Source organism: Moschus berezovskii, chromosome 3 (assembly GCF_049115385.1).
Source record: "Moschus berezovskii isolate FMDL1 chromosome 3, NW_MosBer_1.0, whole genome shotgun sequence".
NCBI classification, from domain to species: domain Eukaryota; kingdom Metazoa; phylum Chordata; class Mammalia; order Artiodactyla; family Moschidae; genus Moschus; species Moschus berezovskii.
Window position 1 is genome coordinate 116,146,329 of NC_142462.1, and position 9,690 is coordinate 116,156,018.

Here is a 9,690-nt window from a genome sequence, read left to right on the forward strand (position 1 = left end):
GTCACAGGACTGGAAGAGGTTGCTTTTTATTCCAATCCCAAAGACAGGAAATGCCAAAGAATGTTCAAACTATTGTACAATTGCACTCACTTCACATGCTAGCAAGCTTATACTCACGATCCTTCAAGCTAGGCTTCCATAGCATGTGAACTTCCAGATGTACAGCTTGATTTCATTGACTATGCTAAAGACTTTGACTGTGTGAATCACAACAAACTGTGGAAAAGTATTAAAGAGATGGGAATCCCAGACCACCTTACCTGTCTTTGAGAAATCTATATGCAGGTCAAGAAGCAACAATTATAACCGAACATGAAACAATGGACTGCTTCAAAATTGGGAAAGGAGTATGTCAAGGCTGTACATTGTCACGCTGCTATTTTAATTTCTATGTGGAGTACATCATGTGATATGCTGGGCTGAATGAATCACAACCTGGAGTCAAGATTTCGGGAGAGGTAGAAACAACGTCAAATATGTAGAAGACATCACTCTAATGGCAGAAGACAAAGAGGAACTGCAGCGCCTCTTGATGAGGGTGCAAGAGGAGAGTGAAAAGGCTAGCTGAAAACTCAATATTCAAAAAACTAACATCATGGCATCTGGTCCCACTCAGTTCAGTTCAGTCGCTCAGTCGTGACCGACTCTTGGCGACCATTACTTCATGGCAAATAGACAGGAAAATTGGAAACAGTGACAGATTTTATTTGCTTAGGCTCCAAAATCACTGCAAATGGTGACTGCAGCCATGGAATTAAAAGATGCTTACTCCTTGGAATAAAAGCTATGACAAACAGCATATTAAAAAGCAGACATCACTTTGCCAAAAAAAAAGTTTCTTATAATCAAAACTATCATTTTTCCCGTAGTCATGTATGGATATGAGAGATGGACCATAAAAAAGCCTGAGCACCAAAAAAATTGATGCCTTCAAATTGTGGTGCTGGAGAAGACTCTTGAGAGTCCCTTGGACAGCAGGGAGATCAAACTAGTCAATCCACAGGAAATCAACCCTGAATATTCATTGGATGGACCAATGCTAAAGCTGAAGTTGCATTACTTTGGCCACCTGATGAGAAGAGCTGACTCACTGGAAAAGACCCTGATTCTGGGAAAGACTGAGGGCAGGAAGAAAAGGGGGCAACCGAGGATGAGATGGGCTTCCCCGATGGCTCAGTGTGTAAAGAACTGGCCTGCAATGCAGGAGACACAGGAGATGCAGGTTCGATCCCTGGGCTGGGAAGACCCTCTGGAGAAGGAAATGCATGAGATGGTTGGATGGCATTACTGACTCAATGGACAGGAGGATGGACAAACTCTGGGAGATAGTGAAGGACAGGGAAGCCTGACATGCTGCAGTTCATAGGGTCAAAGAGTCGGCTACATCTTAGAGACTGAACAAGAGAGAAAACAGAGACGAAAGGCATAGTGACCCAGTCAGCAGAAGACCTGCTGGAAAGCTCCTGGAGCTAGAGAGAAGCCCCTCCTGATTCATAGACAATATTGCATAAAATACAAATGAAGAATGAAAGCAACCTTCCCTGGTCTTGCTCTAGACTTTAGGCATCTCAAGGTCATGCTTAGCTTCAGCACTCTAGTTCTCTGAGATACCCTTTAGGAGTAAGAGTGAAGCACTCTCAGCTGCCCCAACTCATTTACTCTTGGACTTTACCTCCCCATCTGATGCAAAGACCCTCAGCTTTCCCATGGTTCTCACATTTCCATGTGTTCCCTAGTCACCCTAATTCTGTTTCCTCAGATACCATTTTCTCCTGTAGATAATTAGAGATGATCATAAAAGTCCTTCAAAATGGGCTTTTTAAAAATCTATCCTTACAACTTTATTTCTTGCAATTAGAACAGACAGAGCAGTAACTGAAGCTAGAGAAGCATAGAACTGGGATGACAGGACTTTTTCTGAGACACTTCAGGAGAGCAGCATCCACAAAGGTAATGTGAATTTAAGGCTCCTAACAAACCAATGTATGGATGTGAGAGTTGGACTGTGAAGAAAGCTGATCGCCGAAGAATTGATGCTTTTGAACTGTGGTGTTGGAGAAGACTCTTGAGAGTCCCTTGGTCTGCAAGGAGATCCAACCAGTCCATTCTAAAGGAGATCAATCCTGGGTGTTCATTGGAAGGACTGATGCTAAAGCTGAAACTGCAATACTTTGGCCACCTCATGCGACCAGTTGACTCACTGGAAAAGACTCTGATGCTGGGAAAGGTTGGGGGCGGGAGGAGAAGGGGCCGACAGAGAATGAGATGGCTGGATGGCATCACCGACTCTGTGGACATGAGTTTGAGTGAACTCCGGGAGTTGGTGATGTACAGGGAAGCCTGGCGTGCTGTGATTCATAGGGTCGTGGAGAGTTGAACACGACTGAGCGACTGAACTGAACTGAACTGAACTGAACAAACCAATCCAATCACAAAAAGGCATTTTATCCAGCTTCTTGCTTGTTGGCAGTATCATAAGAAATACACATGTATACCCATGGCTGATTCATGTCAATGTATGGTGAAAACCACTATCATATTGTAAAGTAATTAGCCTCCAATTAAAATAAGTTAATTAATTTTTTTTAAAAAAGAAATGCACACCATGTATATCTGGTCTCCCCTAGTCTCATCTGAGTTTTTCCATGCCCATGGATTACATTCTCTTTAAACATACTTTATACCCAGAGATGATTCACTGAACCAAAAATGCAAATCAGAGAAGATAGGAGTAGGGACATTAGTTTCATGGCATCCACTCTACATCTAAAATCTATAGCAAAGTTTAGGGCTAAGGCGTTGAGAGGAAGACAAGACACGGGTCACACACAGGACAAAGGGAAAGGACACCTCATGGATCCTTACACTTAAAGCAAGGATTAGGAAGTAGGACTTAGAAAAGGAAAGAATCCTGTTTAAAACAGTTAAGGCAGGATCTATCTTAATGAACCAGGAACACTTCAATGTTGAAAAACAAATGGAAATGGTCCAATTCATTCCTTCCTCTCTCTTCTTAAGTTCCAACTAAACATTGACCTTTCTCACACACGATAAGAAAAAGTTAACAATGAGGGAAATCCCTCAGGTGTGATGATTTTGGCCAAGTGAACCTGTCCCAGTAGCTCCAGGGTCATTCTGCTAGAGTCATAAAGAACCATCCTGCTCCCTGGGAACGGTCTTCTTGGGCACCAAATTCCTCCAGCATGCGTGCTCTTCAGCTTCTCCTCAAGACCAGCCCTGCTGCCCTTCTCCTGGGTCTCTGCCTGACACTGTGGACTGGCACAGCTCAAGGACAAATGTAAGTCATCTATTTTTCCTCCCTACAGAGAATCTTCCATGAACGACACTTTTGCCAACCCAGAAACCCACATTATGCACCTAAATATTATTTTCCTGCTCCAAGAGGACCATCCTGGGAGTCCTCACTATTTGTGTCTCATGTCTCACTTTCTCCCTGTTCAGAACCTGTTGGAGAGTTCACCGAATCCATAACCTGCAGCTACTTTGTGTTTTAACTCAGTTTTTTATCCTTTTATCAGTCTCTCCTTTTGCCACAAAAGAGAAACATAGGCAGGAATCTGAGCTTGGTCTATAGCTGTGGGTTAAACTTTGAATAAGATGTTTGAGCCGTACAAGAAGGGCCATGTCCCTGGTCACTACTCAATAAAAAGGGCTGTTCTGATCCACCAGCCGAGATAATCCTTGTCATTTCATTGGCAACAGTCTCGTCTTCTTTATATGGTCCTCCTCATACATGGTGTATGAGGAGCATGAGATCTGAGCATGGTTCTCTAATCAAGGAACAGGAGAAGCAAGCTCTGCGATCCTGCCTTTCCCTGGACCTGTTCCTATATGCAGAGCCATGATGTAACAAGAGTGGTCTCCAGTTCTATCATTCGTAGATGGAGAGGCATTGAAAGGGGACTATGTATTTGCGAAGAGGAGGGCACTGAGTTTCAGAAAGAAGTCAGGAAGGCCTAAGGAAACACAGGCCCGTAACAGAATGTAGAGAAAGGCGATTTAACAGACAGGAATGGAGCCTTGGAAATTCTGATAGAAGGATTCCTGAGAAGTTTGGGGATTTCTCCAAGGGGAAGAGAGGCAAAGAGGGCAGAGGCTGTGTTTGGGGTATGTGTGTGGGGGGTGGTGCATGCCAAGTTGCTTCAGTTGTCTCCAACTCCCTGCGACCCCATGGACGAAAGTGAAAGTCGCTCAGTTGTGTCCGACTCTTTGTGACCCCATGGCCTATGCAGTCCACGGAATTCTCCAGACCAGAATACTGAAGTGGGTAGCCTTTCCCTTCTCCAGGGGATCTTCCCAACCCAGGGATCGAACCCAGGTCTTCCACATTGCAGGCAGATTCTTTACCAGCTGAGCCACAAGGGAAGCCCAAGAATACTGGAGTGGGTAGCCTATCCCTTCTCCAGAGGATCTTCCTGACCCAGGAATTGAACCGGGGTCTCCTGCATTACAGGTGTATTCCTTACCACGTGGATTATAGACCATCAGTCTCCTCTGTCCAAGGGATTCTCTAGGAAAGAATACTGGGATGATTGCCATGCCCTCCTCCAGGTTATCTTCCCAACCCAGGGATCAAACCCATGTTTCTTATGCCTCCTGCATTGACTGGTGAGTTCTTTAGTACTAGCACTACCCGGGAAGCCCATGCGGGGTATATTGGGAGTCAATTCTTTTAGGCTAACTAAGTAGTACTTCCAGGTTCCCCTCAATTTAGGCCTGAGGAACAGTAGGTTGATGAACAAAGCTGAGCTAAATGAATCCTATTAAAACTTAATTCATTGATATAATAAATATTTCAGATTCTTAGAGCTTCATATCCTTCCACTAGTGGAGGAGAAGGAGTTTCCCTGGATTATGGGATGATTTCACAAGAAAAATGGAAGGAAGCGCATCATAAGCTAAAATAAACCGTGCAATCAAATCACTTCTACCTCAAATAGAACCGCTGCGATTCAGTCAGGAATTTTTAATGAAGGGAAACCAGCTCTTTCAGCCCACATCTCTGCCCTCATTAGTTGACAGAAAAAAACCAAAATGTAAATATCCTATGTTGATTTCTAGGTATCCAAATAAGTAGACTTCCTAGGTGGTGCTAGTGTGGGTTCAATCCCTGGGTTGGGAAGATCCCCTGGAGAAGGGAATGGTGACCCACTCCAGTACTCTTGCCTGGAGAATCCCTTGGACAGAGGAGACTGGTGGGCTACAGTCCATGTGGTTGCAAAGAGTCAGACATGACTGAAGCAACTTAGCACGCATGCACATCCAAATAGGTGTGTCTTGGCTGGACACAGAGAGACTGCAGGTGCGGGTCATGCAAAGTAGATCCTTAGGAGTGATGGCAGTGATGCCTCTGTATCTTCCTTACTCCTTTCATCCCCCTGCTCTCTCTGCCTCTCCTGTTTCCATATTACCTCCCAGGCTACCTCAATCCTGGACTTTGATCTGACTTTGGATTTCTGCCTCTTTTGCCATATCTAGACAGAATGTAATCTCAGCAAATCTGACAACTTCTCAAATTGACAACTCAACGGGCTATGTGATAACACTTGCAGTTTCAAATCTCATATCTCAATGCATAGTGGTAAGTGAAGAACTGGAGGTTATGGTAAGTGGGGAGGAAAAAGAGAAATTCCCTCCTAAACAACTTCAGTCATCACTAATGATATGAAGTGAAACATTATCTTATAAAGAAGTCACCTACAAATGCTTTTGCCTTGAACTTCAGAGCAACCCTGTTTGGAATATGTGTATTATTATGTCCATTTTAAGGCAGTGATTTTGAAGCTTAAGAAAATAAAATGTCACTGTTTCTACTTTTGCCATGAAGTGATGGGACCAGATACCATGACCTCAGTTTTTTGAATGTTGAGTTTTGAGCCAGTTTTTTCATTCTCCTCTTTCACCTTTAGCAAGAGGCTGTTTAGTTCCTCTTTGAATTCTGCCATTAAAGTGGTATCATCTGCATATCTGAGGTTGTTGATATTTCTCCCGGCACTACTAATTCCAGCTTGTGAGTCATCCAGCCTGGCATTTTGCATGATATACTCTGCATATAATTTAAGTAAGCAGGATGACAATATATAGCCTTGATGTACTCCTTTCCCAATTTTGAACCAGTACATTCTTCCATGTCCAGTTCTAACTGTTGTTTCTTGTCCTGCGGACAGGTTTATTAGGAGTCAGGTAGGGTGGTCTGGTATTAGGGATAGAGTATCAGTTTTAGTTCAGTTCAGTTCAGTCGCTCAGTTGTGTCCGATTCTTTGCAACCCCATGGACAGCAGCACACCAGGATTCCCTGTCCATCACCAACTCCCAGAGCTTACTCAAACTCATGTCCATCGAGTTGGTGATGCCATCCAACCATCTTAGCCTCTGCCACTCCCTTCTCCTCCTGCCTTCAATCTTTCCCAGCATCAGGGTCTTTTCCAATGAGTCAGTTCATTGCATCAGGTGGCCAAAGTATTAGAGCTTCAGCATCAGTCCTTCCAATGAATATTCAGGACTAATTTCCTTTCGGATTGACTGGTTTGATCTCCCTGCTGTCCAAGGGACTCTCCAAGAGTCTTCTCCAACACCACTGTTCAAAAGCATCAATTCTTTGACAGTCAGCTTTCCTTATGGTCCAACTCTCACATCCATACATGACCACTGGAATAGTCATGAGTATCAGTTTAGGAAGGTGAAAAATTGAAAGATGAATGATGGTGACAGTTGCATAACAGTGTGAATGTACTTAGTGCCACTGAACTGTATTGTGAAGTATGGCTAAAATAGTATGTTTTATATTATGTGACTTTTACCATAATAAAAACTTTTAAAAAAATGAATTGATAGTATACAGAGAATAAATTAGTGGAGGATTAAAAGCATGTCAGGATACTTCACTTCACCAGAGGAAGAGAAGAGAGAAGAAAGAAAAGCAGTAAGAGTGGGGATAAAAACAAAGATGGATAAGACTGAGCGTCAACGAGGAAGGAGCTTCTTGGAAGTGAGCCATCCACGTCCCCACCACCATCCTGTGAAGTGATGAGCTTGAGGGAGACTATGCTCAGGAGGCCATGGCAGATGAGAGAGAAGCTGCAACAATGAGGCAATCATGGTCTCCCTCACAGACCGGAGACTGCCTGTCAGACCAGAACTGGCTTTCCCAGTCCCTACCTCCAATACCTTTCCCTGCTGGCTTCAATGACTCTTCATGTCAGATCCTAGACCTCTCGCTTCTCCATATTTGATAGCAACCCCCAGTTCCTTCAAGGCCTCCTTAGGGGTTTTAGGAAACAGATACAAACAGATGGGAAAGTTGCACAGTGACCAAAAACCCTATGAATTACATACAGTATCTGATATTTATTAAAATATAAATGATGCAACAAATGCTGTTGAGCATGCCTTTTCCAGAGTTCATCTCTGAAGCTTTTTTCAGGAAGCTTTTGGTACTTTCTTGTCTCAGGTATTACTTCAGCAGATTTCTTCTCCCATCTGAGAATCTCAGTCATTCCTTAGAGTTTGTATCTGAGTAAAGGTTTTATAATCCTATTTGGGGAGGAAATCAGGCACCAAGTACTAGTTGCCCAAGTGCTTTCAGACTCCAAGTGTGTATTATTTGTACAATACACATAGTACCTTACCTTTATAAAGCTCTTTGCTGCTAAGCTAAGTCACTTCAGTCGTGTCCGACTCTGTGTGATGCCATAGATGGAAGCCCACCAGGCTCCCCCGTCCCTGGGATTCTCCAGGCAAGAACACTGGAGTGGGTTGCCATTTCCTTCTCCAATAAAGCTCTTTACCACACACAAAACACAGAAACCTGTGGACTCACAGATTAGATATGTAAGTATCAACACCTCCATCTCATAGAAGTAAAATGAGAAGCTCAGAGGGATAAATGCCACATCACAAAGCTGGAAAGCAGGATACTTGGGACAATAAACCCTGTTGTATTTGTTTGGTGAGCTTTTTCACCACCACATCAGAGCAGACAAAATAATGTTTCCAATCTCCGTGACCATCTTGGTTCACCAGACGGAAGACAAGTTCACTGAAATCATTTCCTGCCTACTCCAGTTTGGGAACTTCAGTCCAGAACTAAACACAGTCCAACCATGGTGACCCCCTTACTCGCCCATTCCTCAAAACAAAGAACATTTCACACATCAGTTGATGAGTTAAATGCTAGCCAGACCCTCAAGGTGGGTTGACTCCCACACCAGGGGACAGAAACAAGTGTGGTATCTGAGGATACCTTCAAACCCAACTTTAAAACTTTGACATTCACCACATCCAAGAAGACATCTTTTTAATAATTCAGGTTAAAAGTCAACAGAGCCGAAAAAGAGAATTACCAAAAGTTCATTAAGGTCAAGTCTGGCCCTGAATATATTAACTGGTGATGTCTGGGGGAAACCCCTGGAACCCCCTTCAGTGTAGGCCTCGAAAATGTTCACTTTGCTTAATGGTCACTCCAGGACTGCCTCAGCCAGGTCAACTCTCATTAACCCTTTCTCATCCTCTTCTCTTCAGGTTAAAAACACATTGGAGGTCTCTGACACGGTCTTTTTTCTTTACGGTAATTTTCGTTTTACCAGCTGTCTGTGTGGTATTAGTACAAGAAGATTCTTTTGGGAGATAGAAGCACCTGGTAAGTGAAGAAATTGCCTGCTGAGCATTCATGTTAGAGAAGGGGAAATGTGAGGAGAGGGAAAATTGTCAAGGTGGAACTGAGACATGGCAGAAAGCAAAAGGAATAAGGTATTGGAGTAAGAAGGAAACACAAGACACAGAGGTAGGGTGGGTGATGATTCGATGCGGCAGACGGGAGAGAGGCGCCTAACAGCTGTGAGCCTGAGAAACGGGGCCAAGCATCAGACACAGTAAAAGGCAGGATAGGATGGCTTTATGTGGAGTCCAGTTGCCTGACACAGCTTTGCTTCTTCTCTCCAGAAAATGGGATCATAACAGGGAAGGCTCAAGTTGTGTCAGAGGAGAATATATGCCCTCCTGGTGTGAATATCTCCACCCCTGTTTATGAAATTGCTATCACACGTGATGTCATTATAACACTCTGATCTGGAAAATCTGCCATTTCTGAGTTTGTGGGCATCTGTTTAGACTGGAAAATAAACTTCCTACTGACTTCTCACTGTCCTATCTGTGTTCTTTCCCCAAAACTCAGAACTGTGTCTGCTCAGACATCCCTGGGTCCTAAGGAACCAGTATTTTTAAGAAAACTTCTCAGGTATGATTATGTGAGTATCCACTCCCTAGCCAATGATGAGAAAAAGAAGATAGGAACTATTCTCACCATTTGACTCAGGAGAGGAAATGTCCAGAGAGAGAGAATTGTCCCTAGTGATACAAATTAAGGACAGAAGTGACCAACGGTTCTAAGTTTCCCTGTTATTTCAGTCCAGGTGCATCCAGCTGTCTCTCCCAGTTATCTGAAAGTTCAACGAATCTGAAGCTCTAAATTATTACATCTTGCTCCTCTTCAACTGATAGCAAGGAAAAGATTCACACGAGCTCACATGAGCTGGGTTCCTATGCAGGATGTACCGTCTCTGTGCCCAAGTTCTTTCATCACAGTAAGGCAAACTCAGAAATCAAGGAGATACCTACTATAAGCAGGGATTGAAGGGTCACAGGGAACTATTCAGAGCTCCAAGTGGGAGT

The 9,690-nt window shown here is 43.6% G+C and overlaps 1 protein-coding gene across 1 annotated transcript; it reads left to right on the plus strand.

Annotated features, from left to right (window-relative positions):
- The first annotated feature begins 3,142 nt into the window (after nucleotides 1–3,142).
- LOC129552731 (prolactin-inducible protein homolog) lies at nucleotides 3,143–9,160 on the plus strand. Its single transcript, XM_055421408.2, has 4 exons — nucleotides 3,143–3,298; nucleotides 5,500–5,602; nucleotides 8,542–8,659; nucleotides 8,962–9,160. The coding sequence occupies exons 1-4, from the start codon at nucleotides 3,204–3,206 to the stop codon at nucleotides 9,084–9,086; spliced, it is 441 nt and encodes a 146-aa protein (XP_055277383.1). The 5' UTR covers nucleotides 3,143–3,203; the 3' UTR covers nucleotides 9,087–9,160.
- The last annotated feature ends 530 nt before the right edge of the window (nucleotides 9,161–9,690 follow it).

Bases quoted from the DNA above. Each gene is read 5' to 3' on its own strand.
- LOC129552731 (XM_055421408.2), top strand. From the start codon at position 3,204: ATGCGTGCTCTTCAGCTTCTCCTCAAGACCAGCCCTGCTGCCCTTCTC. The intron at 5,603-8,541 runs GTAAGTGAAGAA...TCTTCTCTTCAG, and splicing joins TCATATCTCAATGCATAGTG to GTTAAAAACACATTGGAGGT. The intron at 8,660-8,961 runs GTAAGTGAAGAA...TCTTCTCTCCAG, and splicing joins TTGGGAGATAGAAGCACCTG to AAAATGGGATCATAACAGGG.